This window comes from Dasypus novemcinctus, chromosome 29 (genome assembly GCF_030445035.2).
Source record: "Dasypus novemcinctus isolate mDasNov1 chromosome 29, mDasNov1.1.hap2, whole genome shotgun sequence".
In the NCBI taxonomy this organism is placed as follows: domain Eukaryota; kingdom Metazoa; phylum Chordata; class Mammalia; order Cingulata; family Dasypodidae; genus Dasypus; species Dasypus novemcinctus.
In genome coordinates, this window is record NC_080701.1 from 12,783,234 (window position 1) to 12,809,408 (window position 26,175).

Sequence of the window (26,175 nt, forward strand, 5' to 3'; positions counted from 1 at the left end):
GCAATGAAAGGAAAACATTTTTTTCCCTACAATACACTTCTTTATCAAAACCTTCAGACCCTCGAGAAAATGTCAACGTAAGCCCAAGCGTCACTACCGTTTCCCTCTTCCTAAAGTGCTGAAAGCAAGTATGTCCTTTGTTTTTGCTATTTGAACCAGAATTCTGTGACTAATCACCGTGGCGGGGTCAGACAGCACATTACCCCCCCAAGGCAGGGGGCCTTATCTTCAACCCCTCCACACCACCCATCCCACTCCCAGCAGCCCTTCAACCAGCTAAAGAATCTCTGGAGAGGAGAGCAAGAGATAAAGTTGAACAAGCCAATAAATAATGAGAAATCGTGATGGGGTGCCAGGAAGGAAAGGAACAGCAAGAAGTGAGCGGGAATTCCGGGGCTCGGGAAGTGGGCGAACCTACCGACACCGGGCTCTCAATTTATGGGTTCGCAGCAGTCGAGGCTGAAAGCGTCAATGAGCCAGTACTGGAGCAACGAGAGGACATTTCCTTAACATTAGCTTCCAAGCGTGGGGACTTTAGCTAGGCAGGGAGGGGGGCTAGACTACCGACTCCCGGTTCCCCTCTTCCGCACAACCCTGGGAGAGAAAGAGAACTGTTCCCATTACACAGATGAGGACTCGGAAGGTGCCCAGGGCCTTGCGCGCACCCCCCGGCCAACTGCCTCCCTTTGCGCTCGTTGTGCCTTCGATCACCCGCAGTGCTCTCCAGGTCCGCTTGCCTCCAGGAGTAGTCTCCTGGCCCCCAATATTCATTGAGCGCTTACTAGATACCCAGGAGTGGGTTTACACCGTGGTGGGAGTAAATAGATCAACTGGGCTCTTTTGCCTTCCAGGAGCTCCCAAAAGCGCGAGGGGGGAGAGCCAGGTAAACAAATACTTCCAGAACAGTCTGAGAAGGGCCAGCGCGGGGCCGGCCTGCGCGCGGGGAGCCGGCCGGGCATGTGCGGGGGTGGGGGCGGGGGGAAGTGAGGCCCGGGGCAGGCCGCCCCCGGGTCCCCGCAGCCTGTCATTTCAAAGCGCCGGAGCGGAAGGGGTCGCCGTGGGGACAGGGGCGCCAAGCCCTCGGGAACAGGGAACCGACCCGAGGAGCACGTCAGGGTTCCCGGGGCCCGCACGCAGGGGCCTGCCACTCCCGCAGTCCCTCCGCAAGCGCCCGCGCCACGCGGGGACGCCCCCTCGGGCCCGCCTGGGGCGCTAAGGGGCCCCTCGGGTACCGCGCTAAGGGGCGCTAAGGGGGCGCCTGGGCGAGCGGGCTCCCCAGGAGCCGCTCTAAGGGGGCGCCTGGGCGCGGGGGTCCTCCGGAGCCGCTCTAAGGGGGCGCTAAGGGGGCGCCTGGGCGCGGGGCCGCCCTGAGCCGCTCTAAGGGGGCGCCTGGGCGCGGGGACCCCCCGGAGGCGCTCTAAGGGGACGCTAAGGGGGCGCCTGGGCGCGGGATCCCCCCGGAGCCGCTCTAAGGGGGCGCCTGGGCGCGGGGCCACCCGGAGCCGCTCTAAGGGGGCGCCTGGGCGCGGGGACCCCCCGGAGGCGCTCTAAGTGGACGCTAAGGGGGCGCCTGGGCGCGGGGCCCCCCCGAAGCCGCGCTAAGGGGTGTTAGGGGGGCGCCTGGGCACGCGGCTCTCAGGAGTCGTGCTAAGGGGGCGCCTGGGCGCGGGGGGCTCCGGAGCCGCGCTAAGGGGGCGCCTGGGCGCCCCGGAGCCCGCTCCCGCCCGCGCAGTGGGGGGGCCGGGGGCGCCGCTCCCGCCCGCCGCCCCTCCCCGCGCGCGCCCTCAGGCCGCGGGGCCGCCGCCCCCGGCGGGCCCCTCCTCCTCCTCCTCCTCCTCCTCCTCCTCCCGCGGGGTCCGCGCCGTCCCGCGTCGCGTCCCTCCGGGCCGAGGCTGCAGCCCACGTCCAGGGAGGGCGGAGGGAGGAGGAGGGCGGAGGGGAGGAGGAGGAGGAAGGCCGGAGAGAGGCAGCGCCGGGCGCCCGTCCGCCCAGAGCCGGCCCGCCGCGCGCCCTCCGCGCCCTCCCGCTCCCGCGCCCCGCACCGCCTCGGCCCCGCGCGCCCCGCCGCCCCGCCCGGGCCGCGGGCGCCCCTGCCCCTGCCCCGATCGGCGCGCTGCGCCCGGGCCGCGCGCTCGCCCCAGCCTGCCTTCCTGCCGCCGTCCCCCGCGCCCGGGCCGCCCGCGTCGCCGTCCCCCTCCTCGGCGTGCGGCGCCCGCGCCCTGCCCGCGCCGCCCGCGCCCCAGCCCCGCCGCCCGCGGCGCCCCGCGCCTGGGAGCCCCCGGCGCCCGCGGACGGCCCGAGCGGGCGAGCGCGCCCTCGCCGGCCCGCGCCCCAGCCCTGCCCCGCGCGCCACCACCGCCACCATGAACAACGGCGCCAAAGCCGAGAAGGAGAGCGCGGCGAGCGAGGCCAGCCTGCAGGAGGAAGAGGTGCGGGGGCGCGCGGGGCGCGGGCGGCGGGGGGCCCGGCCGGGCGCGGGGGGGTGGGTGCCCTGGCCCCGGGGCGCACCCCCAAAGCGCGGCCGCCGGGGGCTGTCTCTTTTGTGTGCCCGCGCGCCTGCGTGCCTAAAATTGCGTAAGGACTTTTCGGAGACTTTGGGAAGTGAGGGGCTCCGCTTTGTTTGCCCGGGATTTTACAGAACGGGCGTCGGCAGGGGACTCCGGGGTGCCCCCGAGGCTGGGGACCCGGAAGGTGCCGTGTGGGGTTTAAGGGACCCTCGGGGGGCCAGGTCTCCTGTCCCCAGCCCCCTCCCTTTCCACGTTAAAAGTTCCCGGCGAAGTCTCCTTCCAGCCCGAGCGTTCGGGATTAATAGATAACTCATCCGCAGCCGCATTCCTCTCCGATGAATCAAAGACCCCGAAACTGGGCGATCGGCTTTTGTTACGTGTAGGGGCGATGCAGAGGTTGGGGGCAGAATCCGGGGAGCCCCGACTCTACCACCCACCCGAGGGCTTCCGACGCGATCTTAATCGCTCTCTGACTTTTGACCATAAACTCGATGCGGTGAGGGAGTGATAACCCCGAAAGCGTCGCGGCTGCGGAGCATTCCTGGGGTGGAAACCCCAAAGTTAAGTCAAGGCAGGGGGCGGCTGCTGAGAAAACTTTTCAGACTGCCGTAGGTCTTTGCTGGTTTCCTATAAGATGCCTCCGTCCCTGCAAGTACAGTATCCGGCCCAAGATCCCGCAGAACTGGGCTCTTAGACACTGTGTGTGCAGGACGTGCCTTTCTCTGTAGGACCCATAAAGCCTTCTCGCAGGTATCGCGTTCTCACCCAGTAAAGCGAGCGCAGAATGGTAAAGCGGCTAGCAATCAGATGGCGGAGATCCTGTGTTGTGTACGAGGTAAAATTCTGATACTGAAACCAAACGTTTACGGAGTAATTCATTGATAAATATAAGCACGTTGTCCCCTTGTGAAATGGGAACTATTCAAACGGAGAAGTTCCACGAGAGAACCTAGACCATGCCAAACTATGCAAAATAAATAAAAGAGATAAAACGATGAGAGTGCTACCCAGGTAAATTGAATGGAGCAAGAGGAAAATTTCCTTCTCAGCTGAGAAAATGGTCTGTTGCACTGTAAACTCTTACTTTGGAAGGTGGTTACCTGTTGTTTAATAGAGTACTGGCATTTATTTTCTTTTCCAAAGAGGTGGAGACATGAAATGCAAATTCCACTTTTTGGCTGCTTTGCTATCTATTTTCCTTAACGCTTAAAAATTTAAACATGATGGCAGGTTTGCCCTTTTAGGCGGTAGTTATCTAATTCAAGGTAACGATCGCTTCAGGAACCTTTCTGTATCAGTTAGATTGGCAAACTGTTTGCTTCTAAGGACAAGAATATATTGTATGAAATCCTCTTTATCCATTCACCCAATTGAGAAAACTCACAACTGGGAAAAAGTTAATCAGGTAAACCCAAGTTTTTTTTCCTTCTTCTGGTATGTAGCACGAGCTGTTTGAGTGTCCTGGAGCCATGGAAAAGCGGCTGGTCCCACTCTGGCTGTGCCCTGACTGGAGGTGTCGCCTGTTCTGTTGTATGTGACCGCGGGGTCCACTGCCTCCCACCTGTCCTGGGAACGGAGTGTTCCTTTCCAGGTGGGAATGACATGTGGCCCTAAAAACATAAAAGTATCTTTTTTTTTTTTTAAAGAAAAATACTTATTTTTAAAATCAGAGGACAGCTAGGGAGATTACAGAATCCACGTTGTACAAAAGGTGGGATGTGCAAAACAGATACCTCCTGAAGAAAGGGTCTGTAAGGTTAGAAATTCAGGAAAAGAAGTTGGCCTGAAAGACCCCAGGTAATTTGGCCACATTTCCCAGTTTCTTGTTCACGTCTCGTTTCTGGAAAACTCCTAGCTCCTTTTTTCTAACCCTGAAAGCCCCAAGTAAAATCAGTATGGTATTTGGTGAGTCTATCAGTGTGCTCGACATTATACTAACCCACCACCTTGGACCCTTTCCCTGCCACCCTGCGGGCATGCCCGCCAGCAGTTCCTTCTCAGACACTCTTTCAGCCTTGGCAGAGGATTCCAGTAAACAGAACACACACGTGTAAAATGCATGTACCCATAACACCGAGAGGAAAGATGTGCGATGGCCCTTGGACTGTTAAGAAAAGTTAATTAAGCTAAAAAAAAAAATAGTTTATTTCATAGATCATCAGGGTGGTTTAGATGTTCTACCACATTCTAGAACCCAAGGTTTGGTTTGGTTTGGCTTTTCTGTTTTGTAAATAAAGGAGCTCCTTTCATCGCCCAGTATGTTTCAGCCCTGTTTGAGAGCTTCCAGTGCTAACCCGAAGCAATGATGCTGAAACGCTTATTTGGTGCCTGCTGTATGGAGTGGACAGCCTAGGATTTAGGACGATTTCTGCAGCTTTTCAGGGCTGGGAATTTTGGAGGACTTGGGCAGTTCACCTACTTCCACTTCGGATAGCACTTAAAACCTTGAGGAAAAATAATTTTAAGATTTGGCTAGCCAGCTGCATAAGAGAGATAATAAATCTGGCTTTATGGTTTCTAGTGTGTTATACATGTGTTTCTATAAAGATTGTCCCTATAAAGAAAAACTAGTTGTTGAGATTTTTATTGGAATTGGTGATTTATTTATAAGGCTTGTGTGTATGGATAGGGCCTCTTAATTTTTTATATAATTTTACAATTAATAAAATCCTAGAATTTGCCTTTTATTTTGGACCATATAGTGTTCTCTTTAAAACACCTTTGGCAGTTATTAAATCAATAAAAATGTAGGTAGGTTCATAATTAGTTGTCTTACCTAACCGGTTATCCTAAATCTTAATATATTCAAATATACTGAGACTTTATATTCTAGTAGAAAGAAAAAATTGATTTGTTTGCCACTGAAGTTTTCAAACAAATTTCTTTTTTTGGAAATCTGTTAAATTGGTAATTTGGTTTTAATTTGACTTTTATCCACGGCATTGGGTGCTTTTCAGCTGATTACAGATCGTTTCTAAAAGGCATTTTATTATGTTGAGGCATTGGTGTTAGAGTAATTTCTCCTTAAGTCATTTTGACTATACTGACTTGTGCTTAAAATAAGACTGAAAAAGCAAAAAACTTGGCACTGTCAGAATATTGATGGAAAAGATGTTTGGCAGATGTTGGGGAGAAATCACGTAGTCAGTTCTTCAGAGGTTAACACAAACCTTTACTTTGCATTCCTCCTTTTAGAGTGCTTAGCAATTTTGCCAAAATACTGGGGCATAAAGAAAATAGTTGGTTGTAATTGGCACAGATAAAGGGTACCCTGTCAGTTTGATAACAGCAACCTCAGGGTTTTCACTGAGTATTAAGATTAATCTACATTGTGACTTCGGGAAAGTACATAGTGGTTTAGTACGATTTAACCAAGTTTGGAGTCTCTATTATTCAAATCAAATCTAATACAATAAACTTATATTTCAACCATAGAATAGAATTTGGTGACAGTGTTTTGGATGAAAATATGGTGACCTCATAGGAAAATGAATGTGGCAAGACTGTTGCCAGTACAACATGCACATTGAGTTATGTTTCCAATGGTGGTTTTAGAATTTTCCTAATATACTCTTATGTGCACATGCAGTCACCTTTTGGTCCAGTGGCATTTGTTTTTTTAGATGGCTAATTGGATGTGGTAAAGGATCTTTTTGGAGATGCTTTCGGATAATTTTTGTAGGTTCATATTAATTTTTCCTTTGAGGATGGAAGTGCTCTGTACTGATGATGGGGCGGTGAAATAGTAACTCTTGTATACTGCAATGGTGATATGAATTAGTAGAGCTTTCCTGAAGAATTTTAGCATTATACTTTTAAAATGTTTATGCCCTTTGATTCGGTAGTTTTGGGGAGTTTACTGTAAGAAAATAATAAGCATGCACAAAGATCTATTTACAGGAATATTATTAAGGAGTAGTTTATACTAGTGAAAGATCATACTCTATGTCCAACACAGGAAAATCGTTAAATAAATTGTGAGAGAGAATATGGTACAGCCATTAGAAGTCATATATTTGAAGCCATATTTTAACTGATGGGATAATTCTCATGCTATAACATTAAATGCAAAGAGCACATTAAGAAGTTTTATACTGTCTGATGCCAGTTCTTTAAAATAACTATGCATAAAACCCATTATCAAACTATCTGATTGGTGGATTGCAGATAATTTACTATCTGATACTTTTCAGTGCCGTCTGATTTTTCTAAAGTGAGCGTGTGAACAAAAAGAAGTTAATGTCTCTTTGCTTTGGAAATGTCACTCAATTTCCCTGCGGTATCTGTAGGTGCCACAAAACCATTGGGTTCCTCCATTCACTTAGTCTTTTGCAGCAATCCGGCCTTTTCTTCACCATGTGCGGCTCATTCATTCTTTTATCCTGGGTCGCTTTAGTAGCTTCAGCTGCTCTCCCTGTTGTAATGTCCTTTCTCAACCCTTCCTTACTCCATACTGCTGGGTTCTCTCAGGCCCCAGATCCTTTTGTACGTCCGTCCTGGGCAAATGATTTGTGTCAAGAGACAGGTGCTGATAGCTTTCCACCACTTCCTTCTGTTTTCTTCATCTAGCCTGAGCTGCTTTCAAGGCAGGATGCAAGTGTCAAGCCTATGTGTGGCCGCCTCCCCTCACCTGTACGCCCTATCCCAAGGCGTGACACCCTGTCCCCCCAAATTCCAGGAGACGTTACATTCTGTGTCTTCATTTATTTAACTCTTGGATCACTACCTTCTTTCATGTATTTAAAAAAAAAAATCTGCGTCATCTCATACCAGTATTCCCATTACTCAACACCTAACTGAATAAAATCCCTCACCACCGGGTATGTTCCAACACAGATAATTCTGGACACATATATAAATTTAGAAACATAAAATAGCCAGGGTTTGCGGCCACTCATTTAATATCGAGGGCCCCTTGGAGATTGAGGGAAGTGCCGGGTGAACCAGCCGGGGACAGTACCTGTCCCCTGTCACTGGTATTTTGTTTGATGCAGAGATGAGCACCCTCAGGCAGCCACTGTCCACGGGGGGCTGCTCCTCTGCTCCTCCGAAGGGCAGTGGGGTTTCCACCGCCGGTTTGGTTTTTGCGGTGGAGCTGATTTGACCTCTCTGGCCCCGGCTTCCAGAAGCCCTGGTTAGGTGGACGAGCCGGGAGCCCCCGCATTCCCCAGCAGGCCTGCTGATGTGACAGCCGTTCTGGAATGTCTGTGTTCAGTTTCACTTGGCACCTTAGTGTCTGCCGGGGGGGTGAGGGTAAGGGAATGCAAATGCTCCTCCCAGAACCATGCTTGCTTTGGTCTGAGAAAAAAACTTAGGAAGGAATGAGGAGAATGAATCTTCAGAGCGGTGACCAAAGTGGCTCAGGGGGCTGGGGGCCACCTGGGACCAGGTATATTGAACACCGATAGGACCGCCTGCCCCTGAGCGGGTGATCTCATGGGACATGTAACTCCTTGTCCTCACCTATTTTGGGGGTGTGGGGGGGGTGTCGATGGTAGGGGAAGCACTGCTTGATACAACCTGGAACCCGAAGCTGAGCAAATACTCGGAATCAGGGTCCAGTTGCTCAGTTTGCTCATTTTGCCCATGGCAGAAAAAGGCAAACACGAAACATTCGAGCCTGCAGATTTTTCAGAAATGCTCTTCTGCATCCCCTCAAGAACTCATCACCACCGATTTGTGCGGAGTGTTTACCGCGACCAGGCCCTGTCCTTGTATTTATCTCATTTCACCCCCTTCACTAGCCTGTGGAGGTCTGTTAGGATGAGACACTGAGTTAAGGAGCCAGGACTTTGATGTGCAGGTGGTGGCTCTTTGTGGTCCCTTTCGTGGCGAGGACCCGTGGAATCTAACAAGGCTGTTAGAGCAGGGTGTTCAAGCTGAGGTAGTCGTTGAAGTTGGGATCGCAGCCAGCTCTGCAAGGTGGAGAGGGTGGTGAAGCCGTGCCAGAGGAGCACAAAGGAAGAGGTGACGTTGGAACAGATCTTCCCGGTGAGGAGAGGACTGAGAAAGTGAGAAGGTGGCCTGGGAAGGGATGAACCCTATTTGAACATACAGGGGCTTCAGAGGACCTTCTGGGAAAAGCGAGCAAGGCATCACGGGAGAGAGAGAAACGGGGTGGGGGGCATGATGGAGGGGCTTGCGTTCCACGCTGGGGACCCTTGACCATGCTGGGGGGATTGTGTAGCAGAGGTGGGGTTCCAGGAGGCCCCAGTGGAGGAGGGAAAAGGGTTGATGAGGAAGATCAGCGAGGCCACTGGTGGAGACTCTTCTGGTCTCAGAGGCGGTGGCTGATCATCCCTGTGGGATCTAAGCCCCCTCTCGATACAGAGGTGGAGTGGACATCACCATCCCAGGGTCCACAGGCTGGAGGAATAGAGTATGGATTAGAGTGGACTTACTCATATTCTACTATGAAACTATTGGGATTAGTAATGGAAGAAATTGTAGCACTGATGAGGAGAAAGTGGCCACAGTAGGTGCTGAGGGCAGGGAGAGGGAAGAAGAGATGTGATGTGGGGGCATTTTCAGGACTTGGAGTTGTCCTGGGTGGTGCTGCAGGGACAGATGCTGGACATTGTATGTCCTGCCATGGCCCACTGGCTGGACTGGGGGAAGGTGTAAACTACAATGTAAACCATTATCCATGTGGGGCAGCAGGCCTCCAAAATGTATTCACCAAATGCAGTGGATGTCCCACGATGATGAAGGAGGTTGTTGATGTGGGAGGAGTGGGGTGAGGGAGGTGCGAGGTATACGGGGACCTCATAGTTTTTGAATGTAACATTAAAAAAATATATAGAAAAAAAAAAAAGGCAGTGGCTGGCAGAGAGGGTGGCTCGGTGCTTGGGCCTCAATGGGGAAGCCTGGAGCCACCCAGAAGCCTCCGGGGTTTCTCCTTTGTGCCACTAAATGGCAGTGGCATTCGTAGAAATTGAAGAGAACCATGGGGCTCTACTTAACCAGGAAACCTGTGAGGGAAGCAAGGGAAGGGAGTAAAAATTTACTTAAGATTTGAAGCTGTGTTAAAAAAAAAAAATGGACAGGGGGAGGGGAAGAATCAGAAAAATTCAGGAAAAATGGAAACTACTTTTTTAAAAAACCACTTATTTAGGAACATAATAATGTATGGCATATACTCTATCTGGTTATAACATAATAGTGTTTAATATACTTATCCATTGGAAAGCCTGGGTGTGGGTGCTAAGAAAAATCTTAGAAATGGATAGTATTTCTCCTCATTTACTTTTTCGCTTTCATCAAAAGTCTCAGGAAATTGTTTTGATTTGTTTTGTTTCTAAAATTTATGATGGGTTCCCAGGTTTGCACATCTTCACCTTTTCTTTTCCCAACCCTGCCCCTCGCAGGGTAAAATCCTTAGGTGGGTTTGGGAAGTAAAGTTGGGGGGCCTGGAGAGATGGGTCATACCTGTCACTGTTGCTATAAGAAAAAATTTCACCAAATTGCTTTGTTCTTTTGTGACTTTACTGGGAGAAGGGAAAAAGGGCAGACTGAGCCTATGGCCAGCAGCCCAAAGTCATCTCTTGAGTGGGTCATATTTTTAAATTATTCAATTCCTTCTTTCCCAAAGGTTTGCTGCCTTTTCGGTTCAGAGCTAAGTGTCAGGCTGTGACAAAAGGAAAGCCGTCTGGAAATTTAAAAAAAAAAAAAAAACAGCTTGCCTTGGTGTTTCTCATAGGTTTTCACTATTCTGATGCTCATTATGTAGAATGCGAAAGATAAAAAGGAAATGGCGGTAGTAAATGCCAAGCACACCGGGAAGATACATCCAAATTCCAGGCTGTAATACAGTATTGTTACACAAATCTCAAATGCAAAGGGAGTGCCCAGGCGGCCCTGCTCAGTTAGCCCTGCTCAGTTAGCCCCTAGTATTTTGTAAAGGTATGGTAAATCTGAGGGCCTCAAAATTAAGGTGCATCTCCCCAACCCATGGAAATAAGCTAGAGGCCAACTTTTACTTTTAATTCATCGTTTTTTTCTCAGGACTTGGAGTTTAGTGTCATCTTCGATTACCCGAATTTTTATGTCATCAGCTAGATATGCTGGCCGATCGCCAACATCCTAAGAGAAATCCTAGAGATTAAAGAATAATTCTTTCTTGAATCCCCGGGATGCTGTTTTGTGAAAATTCCTCTGATGCCCCCTTGTAAGATGGGTAGTTAAGTCCTTGGGGGAGAAGGTGCGGCTTAGAAAGTGCTATCTTATTATAGAAGCACCAGAATTTCCTTTGTGCTCCGAGGGGAAGTGCTACGCGAGTGTCATTACTTTACCCAGCATGTATGATTTACAGGACTTACAATGTGTGAGTTCCCAAAGACGCATCTGGTTTTAAATACAGAGCCCCTCCAAGCCTGCAGGATGTGTTGGGGGTGGGGGATGTCCCTCCATCCTGTGCCTGCTCCCCCAGGGACGCTGGGTGACTGAAACCAGTGGTTAGTGCTGCTTATCGGAGGAGAAGGAACGAGAACGGTGGGGTGCTGGAATCCGGTCAGCTGCTCCCCGACCAGATCATCCAGGGCTCTGATTCTGACACTCTTCATCTCACTGAGCCTTGCCAGGATGCCCAAGTGTTTTTCCCGGAAACCAGCAAAAGAATTGCTAGAGCAAATGCTGAGGCCCTTTTACTATTTTTTTCCTTTTTTTCTTTGGAACGTTAACAAAACGATCCTGCTTTCCTTACAAGACCGTTTTTGTCACAGAAACGTCCCTTTCAATTTTAATCTATGTGAGAAAATTGGAGGAGCCGCAGATTCAAGTGCAAATCCAAATGCATAAAAGCGTTTGCCGATTTTACATGCTGATTTCATTCATTTGTGAATTTATTAGCAGTGATCTACCCTGCGCCTCTCTAAACATTGCACTTTGATAGACCAAATGAAATGTTATCACCCCAGTTTTAGGAAAGAGACACCTGAGGCTCTGAGAGATGAAGGAATTTGTCAGAGGTTGGGGGCTTAAAATTCTCCAGTCACCCAAGGGTCCTGTGAGCCGCGCCCTGCCGTCCCCCTGCTCTCAGCTGCCCCTGATCACAGCCTCTGGCGCTGCAGCTGCCCGGCCCTGATATAGGGAACCGAAACTTGCCCAACTTGTTCCTGCCTGGAGGCCTTCGTGCCTGCTATTCCCTCTTCCTGGAAAACCTTACACCCAGATGTGTACAGGGCCGGCTCCGTCTTGCCATTCATTCAGATCTCAGTCTAAACGTCCCACCCCCCGAAAGGCCTTGGACCTCGGCGGCTAAAGCAGTCCCACCAGCCCAGCCACTGTCGCCTGCCTCTTATTTTCCTGGTGGCACTCCTCACTCACGGACATTTCCTTGTGTGCGTCTTATTTATGGTCTTGTGCCTCTGGAATGTGACTCCGCGGTAGCAGTTGGGTGCTGTAACCTCCAGTGCCTAGAACAATGCCCAGCAGTGCTCAGTAACCGTGTCACCTGTTCAGCGCTGGGAATGCCAACCAGCCCGTTCCCCTCGGAAGCCTGTGCGGGACACCGTGTCGTCACAGCCCCGTCTGAGCAGCTTCAGATTTAATTTTTCTTTTTAATGTTAACATTCAAAAAATAGAAGAGAAAAAAAAAAAAACTAAAAAAATAGAAGAGGTCCCCATTACCCCCACCCCCCTCACCCCACTCCTCCCACATCAACAATCTCTTTCATCATCATGGGACATTCATTGCATCTGGTGACATACAATGTCCAGCATCTGTCCCTGCAGCACCACCCAGGACAACTCCAAGTCCTGAAAATGCCCCCACATCACATCTCTTCTTCCCTCTCCCTACCCTCAGCAGCCACCGTGGCCACTTTCTCATCAATGCTACAATTTCTTCGGTTACGAATCACAATAGTTCCATAGTAGAATATCAGTAAGTCCACTCTAGTCCATACTCTATTCCTCCATCCTGTGGACCTGGGATGGTGATGTCCACTCCCCACCTCTACCTCAAGAGGGCCAGATTAAATTTCAGTTGTTGCCATCTTCAGGATGATGGTTTCTGGAGCTCCACCCCTCCCCTGACCCCAACGGCAATTCTTCCCACCCTTTAAGTCGGAAATGGTGTGTGGATGATAAGTGGGACTGCTGCGCCTGGGGGAACCCTCCCGCCTGTCCCGGGGGAATGGAAACCTAGCACTGCAATTCCAGGGAATCCGGACTAAAATGGCTTTAGCCTGTAGGATGAGCCTAAGGAAAAGTAGGGCCAGGCTACTTCATAGTGTAGGAATCGAAGTCCTGTTTTGCAGCTGCAACAGTGGTCTTTGGAGGCAGGGGAGCACCCCAGTCCTTTGGGTTTGGGCTCGCCTCCAGCTCCCCCTGCTCTGCCCTTTGCCAACGCACTGAGAAGGTATGCAGTCCTGGGTCATGCCGGTTTTCGGCAGTTGAATCCAGCCTTTATTCACCTGAGCAGGTAGCCCCGGGAAGCTTCTGCCCTGTGCTCCCTGAACCCTTTCCGAGGCACTCCCCGGCCGCCAGTTGTGCCCACTGGGTCATCCTGGCAGATGCAGGGGCTGGCTGTGTTCTCTGGGAAGCAGCGCAGGGTGACGTTTCAGGCTGAAAGAAGCCTAAATTGACCATACTTTGGGCATCAGCCTAGCAAGGTGTCTGTTAAGTGAGCCGACTAATGTCCTAAAAGAAACACAGGCCATCTTGGTGTCCTAGTTTATAGTGTGTATGTCATAATACTTGACCTTGAGCACACCCTTTTAAAAAACTTTTCCCGTTATCCATTATCTGATAGTCTTACAACCTATTGTTTTTTAATCCAATTTTTGACCAACTCATCAATACTCTCCCTGGGTCTTATTATTATCTCTGCGACTTGAGACAAGTAACTTAAACTCTTTGTCTTGGACAAGTCCTTTAAGCCTGTGTCCCTAACTAAAGATGGTGCATTGTCAGCACCCTAACATTTTTTCACTTCCATTCCACTCTCCATTTCCCCTTGTTATGTAGCCTGCGGGCTTGTCAGCCAATGTACATCAGGATTGAAGAAATAGGCTCTTTGGGGGAAAGGTTTTACACCTTTTCACTGAAAATACCAGACCTTACCTGTTTGTTAAGTTGGTATTTTAACATAAAAAATTAGTGATGTCCTTGATTTTGGAATCTCTCTCCTGTCTCTGAAAATAAATAAGTCCTGGTTTTCATACCTGAGTTCTGTTGTTGTTGCTTTTTTTAAAAAAAAAACTAAGCACTCCATTCCTCTCCTTGAGAAGTGGGTGGGAGTTTCTGGGTGTGAGCTAACGGCAGGAAATGGCCTGCTCCAAACAAAAGGGCTCCTGGAGGCTCATCCTGAGTCTTTGTGTTTTGAGGAGGGGTTGGTTATGCAGAAAACCGGAGCTGGAAGTGAATCTCGGCTCTGGCCGGTTTCTGATGGGGGAGGGAGAAAGAAGCCGGTTCCTTGGGTGCCTGCCCTCGCAGGTTGTCGGCCGTGGGCCGGCGGTGTCTGCTGTGTGAGCCCAGGATTGAGGAGGAGGGCTGGGGGGTGCCTGCGTGTGGCTTCGTCCCCGCAGTGGGACAGGCTGGGCGGGATTTTACTCCCAGTGCGGTATTCAGGTAAAACCTGGGCTTTCAACTTTTGCGTGAAAAAGCCCATTGCCAAAAATAGGTGGAAATAAACCCAGAATGGGAAAAGTCGTAGAAAGGGGTTCTGTATCATCTCTCTCCAGAAGTAAAAGCTCTGGCGCTATGATTTGCTAGTAAATTCCCTGTAAATTGGTCTTCAAAGTGACTCTCCCTCCTGTCAGTACTGAACAGCAGGATCCCAAGTTTATATTGCTGGAAAAGTCGTGTCCTATCAAAATTATTTTGCCTTTACATGTTCTTGCCGATTTCCAGGAACAAACTTCTGCTCTTTGAGGTACACCATTTTTTTTTTTTTCAGGAATATAAATCTTCTCACCAATAATTAGAAACACACATTTTGTTGAAAATGGTTTTGTGGTTGACTTAACTTTTAGAACACTTGAAAATGACAAGCATCTTTTCAAAGGAAAACATGGTTAAACCACTGTTTTTAGGCTTTCTGTTGTAACTCTATTTTTCAAAAGCAGTCTGATGTGTTTGTTTGGGTACTAGGTGTTGGGGGTGGGCAGCAGGGGTTTACTTCCCCCAAAGCACCAGATATTTACCAGAATTCGCAGAGATAAGATTAGAGCTACCACCGCTCCTCTTCCATCATGAAAGGGCTTTGTTTGAATAGTAAATAGGCTGGCAGACTGCATCTTAAATGTGAAAAGAGAGGTAAGTTATTGTTGGAAAGACTTGTGATCATTGGAAATTCCTAACTTTACAGGGAAGAATTAATCCCAATCTCTGGAATGTGAGTAGGTTTTCATTTTCTTAATCAATTTTTCAAAACGTTTAATTTGAGAAACATTGGTATAGTACGTTATTAATTTACAATTATGGAAATATGTACTGACTTCACATTTCTTTGGGAGATCTTAGATAGAGTTTACATTTGGCATTTTTCATTTTGAAAGTATGTTATTTTCAAACACCAGTGATGATCTGCCCTCTAAATTTAACCTCGGTACAACTAGCCAGTATCTAGAGGGACGCGAATAGCCCTGAAAACGTTCTGTATCAGCCTTCCAAGGTGGTGAAGAAGTCCAGACATTCACCCCGGGGACACTTGAGGTAGGCTGGTTGGTGGTTTGGAGGGGTTGATTGGGTGCAGCAGCTGCTTTTTCTGTAACTCTTCACACTGGCGTAACTGGTGGGAAAGGTTGACACAGACTGAAGTGGTCCCAGAGTGGGAAGTCAACCCATCCTCTCCACAGTCCCTGGTGGTCCGAGGGAAGCATCTTGCCCTTTGTGGGACCAGCATCTGATGCCATCTGGTCATAGTGCACCTTGCCTTCTGACTCTGTAGCTTCAAAACAAAACCAAAAGAAAGGGGGAAGGAGCAAAGACTCACAGTCCTGCCAGGCTGTGGAATACTGTTGAGTTTCTGAGTTTGACAAATACACATGCGAGAAGTTTTAACCATCCCCGATCCCCTTCCAAAAAATGCCCCAGGCTTTGGACATGACAATTGCTCTTGTTTCCGTTGTTGTCCTGATTAGAACCGAGAAAATCTTTTTGGTGCGAGATTACTCTGAAGTCCGTGTTCTTTTCCCTTCTATGGTAATGAAAGCAGACCAGGTGAAGCGCAGCTGCAGCTCTGTGCTGGACCAAGCTCCCACACGTTCATTTTTCTCCGACATCACTCCACAAACCTAAGGAGGAATTTACTGAAACCTATTTTCCAATTCGAAATTGCTATCTTATTCCTCTAAATGCTTGCCATAAATTCCTCACCTCCCTGCCCACTCCTAATGGATTAATTTGCAGTCTATGAATTAGCAAATTTCTGATATAGGGATGGTATAAAGAATGTGCATATTGTCCCTTCTAAAGCTCTGAGGAGTGTTCCCTTTATGGAAAACTCTAGAATATTCATGCAGTTCTTTTGTTGTACTGGACATTTGTAGTAGCCCCTCCCTGCCACCACGAGTGGGCCACAGCATAGCTTCTCTGTGAAGCAGGGATTTTCTTCTGGAATACTTTTGCATATGTTAAACCCCGTTATGCACTTAATTGTAGTGCCATTTCTCCCATTTTTTTCCAGAGGAAACAAGTGATGTATTGCTTCTATTTCAGAGATTAAAATAAAATAACAAATCCATTGGCTTTTTAAAAATTTGATTTTTAGGATTGAGAATATCAAGAGTCATAAACCATCGTGCCCAAGTTTCTTTTCAGTTTTTGTTTTTTTAAATGAATTTATTTTCTTATTGGCAAATAAATCAATCTACATTATCCCTTACACCCCAATAAAGGTAAGCAAAAAAGAAAAAGGGAAATACAGAAACAAACAGAATCTACAACCGCCTCCCCTACTATCAATTTTAATACCTTGCTAGCTTTTATGTCCTTTTCTCTGTACACATACACACACACATATTTTAACAAAAATGAGTTCATACTATATTAGTGTTTTTGATTTTTTTTTCACGTAACATTATATTGTAAGTGCCTTCACATGCCAGTGAATTCCGTTGTGCAGCATCATTTTAAATTCTGCGTATCATGCCGTAGTATGGCAGTGCATTTGTGTGTTCAGCCCATTCCTTTTTATTGGGCATGGAGTTTTTTTCCAGCTTTTTGATATAAACAGTGCTGTACATCCTCCAAGCTCTCAATTAGCGTGCACACCCTTCGCGATTTCCTTAGCTTAAATTCTTAGCAGTGGAATTTCTGGGTCAAAGGGCATACATTCTTTTAAAAGACATTTGATTTTATCGCCAAATCTTCTCTCAGCCACTGCACTAACCTATACTCCCACCCGGAGTAAGAGCAGGCACGTTTTCCATTTTCCTGCCTCCTTGGCCACTGCAGTTTAAAAACACTTTAGAGTTTGCAACTTCGCCGTGGGGTTTTTTCACATGGCGTTCTGTGATTCATAATGAATATTCTGGTCTGCTCTGCACATCTCCCGGATGTTACATCCTGATTGGTCTTTTTTTACACTCCATTTTGAGCTCTCTCTCCCAAATGTTTCTGATACTCCTGTACACCCTAAAAGACTCATCAGACCCTTGCTGGAAATGCCATTCTTGAGTTCACAGAACACAATGAAGCCTGCTGATTTTGTGATCTTAGGTATTTGATTGACTGCTGGCCGTTAACGTCAGAAGCTGAGGCCAGTACTTTCTTGTCCTGTGTGCACTGACGGAATTTCACTGGAGCGGTTCCACCATTTGTAGAATGAACTAGTAACAACACTGCCAGTTAAACCGTTGTGTAAGATGCGTCCCCTTCACAGATGTTATTCATACAATGTGGAAACATGTGCCTGGGACCCGATGGCTCTGTCCTCACGGCTCTACTTTTCCAGTCACCTGGTTGGCTCCTTGAATGGAGGACAGAGACCTTCGTGGACCCTTCGGTCTGTTTGGCATAAGTTTTGGCGGATGGCTAGCCTCTTGCATGCCTGGAAGGAACTGCATAAATACAGTGATCGCAGGCCATGTGCATTCCCCTGTGGGTTGGAGGAGGGCAGGAAGCACCAGTGTGAAGCCACCTCAGAATCCTTAGCCTGAGGACGCTTTGGGGCATTGTCGTCCTCCCAGGGCTGTCCCCCTGCAGATGACCACAACGTACAAGAGCCAACTGCTCTCTGCGGCGCGGAGCTCAGCTCTCCCCACGTGGGCAGGGCAAGGGGCAGGGCAGTCGTGGTTCACCCCAGCTCCCGGGCCTCCGTAATTGCTAGCAGAGCATTCCTGCGGAGCACATGCCCTCCCCAGAGCCTACACACACGTTGTTTGAGTGTGACTCCAGACAATGAGCAGATGTCATTGGAAACCTGGGCCTTGCCTCATCCCGATGGTTACACATCAGTGGAATTTGTATGTCATTTAGTGTTGAACGGTATTTTTAGGGCAAATTCCCATTCAGGCCATGGAATATTAAATTTGTGCGTACAGTAGTACCGTTTTCAAAGGAACCGGAAGCTCTTTTGAAAATGAAAGCATGCCTCCTTTTCCTTGAGCCCTTGGTTCTGGTTGACAGATGGTGGAGGAGTTGGCGGAGAGAAAAGCGATGAGGGGTGAAGACTGCCGTGGGGTGCAGGCATTGAAGTTCCACTGAGGCTGGGCACAACTTGGTCGTCTGGGTACTGAGCGTAGTTACTGATCTGGAGCAGATTCTTATCGTATTGGTCTACAGGAAACACTGGGAGAATAATAGGAGATCTTCCATAAATTGCCAACATTGTCTAATAGAGACCGGGCTGGACGAGAGTAAACAGGCTTTGTGGAAGAATGAGAGGGATCTTGAGGAACTGGTGTGAGCTAAATAGATCAGACGGAAGTGGTACTGGGGTGGGAGAGTCACCATCATAAAAGTTTGGAAGTAGGGATGGATGTGGCACATGTATAGGGCAGTGAGAAGCATTATCTGGTTGTTCATTTTGAATGAATGATCAAGGTACTGAATGATAGAAATCTGAGGTTATTTTAGAGCATTTTGATTTGTCAGTGTCATTGATTCCTCGCCAGTCCTGTTCCACAGGTGATAGATGTGTCCAGATGTGGTAGAAAGTTAACAACTGCAGAACCCAATGCTAATATGCTAAGCCTTTTAAAAATTATTATTATTTTGGGTCCTAGGGTTTTAAGACCATTCAAGCATTTTTATCTTTCACTCTTCCCCCCATAACTTCCTGGGTGACGCCACAGATGCCACAGTTGCACCTGTCTCATTGCTTCTTTATTCTGCTTGTTTAGAGTAGCAGGGCTGTTTATCAGTTTTTGAAACCAAATATATAGGTCCTAAGTGATATAGACATTCTACAGGTATTAAATTGCCACTGTAATTTATTAGGCCCTGGTGATACAATGAGCATGGTTGATGTGAGAACTATAGTTGAAGGGTAATGAGGGGACCTGGTTTACTTTTTCCAGGCCCTGTTCAAGTTGCTTTACTTATGTGCATTCCTTTAATCCTTACTCCAGCATTGTGAGTTGTGATGTACCAACCATTATCCCTGATTTACAGATGAAGAAACTGAGGTTCAGAGAGTTAACTGTTAATAGCTGAGCCTGCATTTGACACAGGATGCTAATGTCGAATCTGCTCTCCTAAATTCTTTGTTCAGAGTTTATGCCAAAGGGATCAAGAGATCTATTGTGCCTGGTACCTGCCTTTCTAGAGAGAGGAATTTGAGACAGGGGACTTGCCAAAGACCTCAATGACCAGTACAATGTGGCAACTTCTTGGTAAGGAGGTGAGTCATTCCTCTAGTTCAGAGGTGATTCCTCTAGTTCAGAAAATCTGGGTGCCCTTTTGATTTCCACTCTCCACAGTCTAGTTTTTCCACCTTTTCCAGTCCACCAGTCTGAACTTTCAAATAGACACCTGGAACCCCACCTGACTCTTCTGCTTGAAGTCCATGCAACATTGCCTTAGTTTCTTAGGCTGCTGTAACGAAGTCACACAAAGTAGGTGACACGACCCAACAGAAATGCCTTGTGTGACAGTTCTGTAGGCTAGAGTCCAAAATCAAGGTGTCGCAGGGCGGAGCTCCCTCTGAGACCTGCAGGAGACAGTCGTTCCGTGCCTCTGCCTGGCTTGGGGTCGTTTGCGGGCAAGCCTGGGCAACCTTGACTGGCAGCTGCTGCATTTCCATCTCTGCCTCCGTGGCTATGAGGCATCCTCCCATTTGTGTGTCCCCTTGTCTAAATGTCCCTTTTCTTGACACCAGTCCTCCTGGATTAGGGCTCACCTAATCATCTCTCCAAAGACCCTATTTCCAAATAGCGTCATGTTCATAGGGACATAAGTCAACCCTTAACAAAACACCAGTGGCAGGGTCCTCTCCTGAAGGTTCCGCGTTCCAAAACCTGAAGTACTTGGGGCTCCTTGATGGACGTGAGGCTGTAGAGCACTGTCCAAGTGCCTTCCACCATTTCTCTTGTTTGAATAGTTATTTCTTGGTCAACATTTGGAACTTTCCTGGTCAGGCCCTTACCCACCTTTCCAAACTTAGGGCCCACCGTCTGCCCATATGCACGACCTCCCCTGAACCTCTAGCCCAGCCGCCAGCCTAGTAATGGGGCCCCCTTCTTCTTTTTTTAATTAATAGCTTAATATATTGAGGTGTAGTTCACCCACCATAAAGTTCACCCTTGTGTATTAGTTTTTCGGGTAATCAGAGTTGTGTAACCATCACTGCTATCTAATTTTAGGACATTTTCCTCACCCCAAAAAGAAATCCTATTGGTCGTCATTCCCCAGTCCTCCTTCCCTGTGGCCTCTGGCCATTGCTGATCTGCGGATCTATGGATTTGCCTATTTTGAACACTTCATATAAATGGAATAAGGCAATATGTGGCCTTTTGTGTCTGGCATCAGCATGTTTTCAAGATTCAGCCATGTTGCAGCACATTCTGGCCTTCATTCCTTTTTATAGCTGAATGACACTCCATTGTTTGTATGTGCATCCTGTTTATCCATTCATCAATTGAGGGGATGTGGATTGTTTCCACTTTGGGGGTTGCCCTGTTTTTGCAGAGGTGTTCCACCTCGGGGACCCTGACTTTCCAGTGCTTGGTGTTTTCTTCCATCCTCTCCATGTATTTACATTTTTTAAATCTTCCAGGTTTAGCTGTAGCTTATGGGGCTTTAAACCTATTATACCAGCTATTGATTTAGCACACTGAATATGCTATCTAGTATTTCATATATATCTGTATGTAACTGTATATGTGTGTGTTTGGACCTTTTTTTTTTTTAATAACTTTATTTATTTCTCTCCCCTCCCCCCCACCCCAGTTGTCTGTTCTCTTTGTCTATTTGCTGCGTCTTCTTTGTCCGCTTCTGTTGTCAGTGGCACGGGAATCTGTGTTTCTTTTTGTTGTGTCATCTTGCTGTGTCAGCTCTCTGTGCATGCAGAGCCATTCTTGGGCAGGCTGCACTTTCTTTCACACTGGGCGGCTCTCCTTTTGGGGCCCACTCCTTGCGCGTGGGGCTTCCCTACGTGGGGGACACCCCTGCGTGGCACGGCACTCCTTGGGCGCATCAGCACTGCGCGTGGGCCAGCTCCACATGGGTCAAGGAGGCCCAGGGTTTGAATCACGGACCTCCCATGTGGTAGACGGACGCCCTAACCACTGGGTCAAGTCCGCCGCCTGTTTGGACCTTGAGCTCACTTTTTTTTTTTCAAAGAATTCATTAAACGCTAAGATCCCGGCTGTTATGGAACTTACATTCTAGCAGAGCTTTCATTCTAAGTGATTTTAAAAAACAACAAAAAAATTATCTGCTAGTATTTTATATTTCCAGCACCTGGTCATGAGATATCATATAATGTAGATCTTAAATAAACAGTTATGGCTATGATGTTGAAAGTTTCTTTTTTTTTTTTAAGATTTATTTTCTTTCCCCCCTCCCTCCATTGTCTGCTCTCTATGTCCATTCGCTGTGTTCTTCAGTGTCTGCTTGTATTCTCATTAGGCGGCTCTGGAACCAATCCTGCGACCTTCTGGAGTGCGAGCGAGATGACCATTCTCTTGCGCCACCTCAGCTCCCTGGTCATGCTAAGTTTCTTATTGTCTCTCTGTGTCTCTTTTTGTTGCATCATCTTGCTGCGCCAGCTCTCCACATTGGCCGGTACTCTAGCCCGGGGTGGCACCCCGCATGGGCCGGCACACTGCATGGGCCAGCTTGCCTTCACCAGGAGGCCCTGGGCATCGAACCCTGGACCTTCTATATGGTAGGCGGGAGCCCAATTGCTTGAGCCACATCCACTTCCCGAAAGTTTCTTTATTTTTACCATCTAATGAGATCAGGATCACAGTTGCTGAGTTGATTCATGAAGGCGAAGGGACATGTGTCCCCTTGGAGAATAGGCACAAAGTTGGGGAGAGCACACCTCACATCTCCCAGCTCTTCGCCTGCCCCTTGCTCCTCTCCAGGGCTCTTCCTGGAGGGGTATCGATAACGTCGAGCGTTGGAATTTGCGGAAACCCTGTGGGGCCCTGGGGAGGACGGAGCCTGTTCCTCACTTACTGTCACAGCGGAGAAACCCTCCTCCTCCTTCCTGCACTTTCAGCAGGAAAGCGTTTTCTCAGTTCCGGACAAAACTGAGGTGTGCCCAGTCCTGAAGCAGGCACCCAAGGGGGGGGCTGCCAGCTGCTCACCCACCTTGCCATAAAGGACCTTCCTGAATCGGTATCTGTGTCTTCCCCAGTCTCTCTGGAAAATGACGGTGGCGTGGCTCTCCCAGCAAAACCTGAGAATTAATGAGTTAATAAGTGTAGAGGCTTTGGAAATGTTAAGTGCTCAGGGTCCTTATCTTCTCTCCCAGCACGGTTGCCTTATAAGGCTGTCCACTGAGGCCGGGAGACGCCGTGGGGAGCCGGCCAGCGCCAGCTCCGTGGCCGCCGCAGCCCGTGACAGCCTTCCCGGAATGGGCTCAGATTTCCTATTTTAATACTGGAGATACCACTTTTTTCCTAATTGTTAGTGCCAGCCTCCCAAGTACTCTGCTGGCCCCAGCTTTACTACACCTATTTTTAGCACCCCAGCCCCATGATTCTGGCCCTCTCAAAACCAATTATAGAAATAGAAATATTCACGTTCTTAATTTTTTTTTTTTGGTCTGGAAAGGACACGCTGTTTACCCTAAGAATTATTTTGAAGTAATTGCATTCTGTTTTATGCTATGGTAGCAGATAACAACATTCCAACAGCGCTCCATTAAAAAAAAAAATCAGTGAATTAAATTGCGCAGATACTCAGAATAGACTTTCACAAAAGTTGGTTCACTTTCCTTGCATGAAATAGACATGAAATATGAAATGGACACTACCTTGTCAGTGAAGTGATAACTAGATTTCTGCTCTCATAGGCTTGTGCTGGAAGGGGTCTGCAAAGTACTCCTGTCCAGTACCTTCCCTTGGTGGGGTGCGACTGGAGCCCATTCCCTTTTCTAAGCAGGGTGCACCCTTCTAATTGGCAGTTCTCTAGTCCAGGGGTTCTAAACCAGGGGTCTGTGGGCAGATTTCAGGGGGTCTGTGAGCTTGAACTGAAAGTATCAGCCTATTATCTTTATTTCCTTTGACCTTTAACTGGCATCTAGCATTTCCTTCACGTATGAATGTGTACAATAAATTACAGTCATTTTCATTTCCTCTCACTTTACAGTTGTTGCATACCTCGAAAAATCGCTTACACTCCTCCCTACTTCGAAATCACAGTAGTTGTTAGACCTGATGCTGGTTGAATGTCCTAAAAATACCTCCCTCCAACTTCAAAGAAGGGCTCTGCAGTTTTCACCTGACTGGCAGAGGGGTCCGTGGAACACAAAAGGCTAAGAACCCGTGCTCTAATTTGATCCCTGTTTCTTTCTCTGGAAGGAAAGCTGTCATCTCTTTCTGGATCCCTTGCTATCTAAAATCACCCCTGTATTTTGAGGTTTTTAATTATTTGTAAAGGGAAAGCTACTCTCACCCTACTCCGAGAGGGTGCTGTATTACCAGGGATCGCTGTGAAAATGTACCAGAAATTGTTTTTTGTGCCGAGAGAGGGGTAGAGGATAAGAATATTATTTCTTCCATTCTTGTTGACCTTTGGAAGTGTTTTGATGAGACCTTTTTGTTTTAGAGTCATCAGCGCAGCAGGCACTGAGCCGCTGGTGGCCTTCTCTACCAGTTGAGTGGGCTGCCGTCATTTTCATCAGAATATCCTTGTGTTTGCCAGAGCAGGTACGTTTGTAAGTAAACAACCCCCCGTTTCAAGGCAGTGAACAAATATTGCTGGTGAGCCTTGGCCCTCCTGTATCTGTGTGCAGGCTTGGGGGCGGCCTCTTGTTGGGAGGAGATGGCGCCGAGGAACTTTGGCCTCGGTGGTGGTGGGAAGTGGGACAAGGGAGGCAGGGCCAGTTGCTGGATAGCTCACTCGGGCCACGTGCTCAGGGACCCGGGGTCACTGGGCTCCCGGCGGGGCCGGCCAGGTCTGCTGTGCTAGCCCAGGCCTCGGGCTGGACGGTGGGTCATTGGCCACACGCTGGCCAGAGGAGATGGATGGGACAGTGCAAATCCTTCGAGAGGCCCAGGGAAAGAACCCAGGGCCCATGCCCCGGGGTGGCAGCCTGTGGGTGACTCCACAGGAAGAGCGTAACGTGAATCTTTGCAAGGTTTTTTTTTTTAAAAAAAAAAAGTGTTTTTTTTCCCTTCCCCGATTAATAACACAACGCAGGTGTAGTAAGGATCCTGGGGACCTAGGGAAAAGGAGCAGGAAGGGCAGATGCAGGAAGGGCACGAAGCTCCCGCAGGAGCTGCCTTGGCTTGGTCTGCTTGGAGAGCCTCCTGCTCTGCCCCGCGGTCCCCGCTCTCCTCGCTCTCCGCACCCTCCTGGTGACCTTCTCTACAGTGGAGGGTTCCTGGGCGCCCTGTCCTGGGTCTTCGTTTCTCACGCTCGGCAGCCCCGCGGGTGGTGGCCTCGGCCCGGACATCCCAGCTCTCCCCGACATCCCAGCTCTCGGCTGAAAGACCCCCGTGTCCACCCGACCCCGGGGCGCCCGGCTCTGCCCTCCACTTCTCCAAGCAGTGCGGCCAGGTCCAGCAGCTCTGCCTGTCGCTCGCCTGTGGACGCCCCTTCCGTCCTCCCCCTCCACCCTTCCCCCTCCCTCTCTCCTTCCTCTCTCCCTCCCCCTCCCTCCTTCCCCCTTCCTTCCCCCCTCCCTCCTTCCCCTTCCCTCCTGCCTCCCTCCACCCTCCCACCTCCCCTCTCTATCCCTCCCCCTCCATCTTTCCTCCCCCTCCCTCTCTCCCTCTATCCTCCCTCCCCCCTTCCCCCCCTTTCCACCTCCCTATTCCCCCTTCCCCTCCCTCCTTCCCTCCTTCCTCCCTCCCACCTCCCCTCTCTATCCTTTCTCCCTCCATCTTCCCTCCCCCCTCCCTCTCTCCCTCCATCCTCCCTCCTTCCCCCTCCCTCCCTCCCCCCCTCCCCTCCCAGGCCACCTGCAGAGCTTCCTGCAGGCTGCACCTGCCTCCCGAGACCACCTTTGCCCCAGCCCCTTCAGGACGGCCCGGGGAGCCTTTCAGAAACTGTGAAGAGGGTGCTTTCCTCGGCCTATAGCCCAGGAGCAGCCCCTCTCCCAGGCAGCCCGCCACCCCCGCCCCTGCAGACGCGGTGCTCTCGTCCTCCTGAGCTGCCCCTGCTTCCCTTGCGCTGTGCCAGCCTTGCTTTCATTTATTCAGTCAACGTTTTTATTGATTATCTCCCATGTCAGATACCAGGTTCTGGGAAGAGGCTGCACGGAAGGCAGGGTCCAAGAGAGGAGGGCTCAAGACGGGGGGTGGGGACGGGCCTGGCTGGGGGCGGTGGGAGAAGCTGGGGTCAGTGGGAGAAGCTAGGGAAGCAATGGGAGAAGCTGGGGGCGGTGGGAGAAGCTGGGGGCAATGGGAGAAGCTGAGGGAGGTGGGAGAAGCTGGGGCAGGGGCCTGCACTTGACGGCCTGGCTGGGGGCAGCAGGGTGGGCACAGGCCTGCCTGGTGCAGGGCCTGGCATGGGGAAGGCGTGTCATCTGTGCACCGGGCTGCACCGGGCTGCACTTCCTCTGGACCTTGGGGGAGGACAGATCCCTCCTTGGGAGGATCGTGCAGGAAGCACCTTGCATCCTGATTCCATCCAACATAAGTGCTTCCGAGGTTGGCCGCGTGGGTTTTATGTGCGCTCCACCAGTCCCTTCTGCGACATTCCGAGTCACGCTCCCGAGCAATGTGGGATTTTCAGAATTGGGCAACCCCGGGGAGCCAGGCTGATAGGGAGCAGAGTTTCAAGATGTCCTAGTGACGTAGCGCTTGGAAGGACTGCACGGGGGGTGGCTGTCCTTCCTGCTTCATCTTGGCTTTGTTTTGCATCATCCTGGCCAGATAAACTAAACAAAGTGATAAAGGGGAGAGAAGGCCCCCCATCCGTGCAGTTTGTTTGTGTAAATGATGGTCTGTGGGAAACAGCGTGCTCTTTGCTCTGGGCTCTTCCAGACACACGCCTTTGCCCTCGTTGTCCTCGTGATGTTGACGTTTTCCATTTGTTTTTCTTTTGGTCCAGACGCGCGTTCTTTCCCCTTCATTTAAGAATACAATAAAGTCTTTTTATT

At 49.4% G+C, this 26,175-nt stretch overlaps 1 protein-coding gene across 12 annotated transcripts in view; it reads left to right on the plus strand.

Moving 5' to 3' along the window:
- Positions 1-492: 492 nt before the first annotated feature.
- The window catches only part of RBPMS (RNA binding protein, mRNA processing factor), a 164,170-nt gene continuing 138,487 nt past the window's right edge, over positions 493-26,175 (plus strand). For 8 of the 12 annotated variants that reach the window (XM_071212631.1, XM_071212632.1, XM_071212633.1 and 5 more), the window contains exon 1: positions 493-883. In XM_071212631.1, the coding sequence (XP_071068732.1) occupies positions 629-883 (255 nt within the window). In that variant the 5' untranslated portion in view covers positions 493-628. Of the gene's footprint in view, positions 884-2,252; positions 2,430-2,646; positions 3,343-19,208; positions 19,297-26,175 lie in introns of those variants that run through there. The other 4 variants (XM_004475157.5, XM_004475155.5, XM_058290002.2 and 1 more) reach the window with 4 other exon arrangements.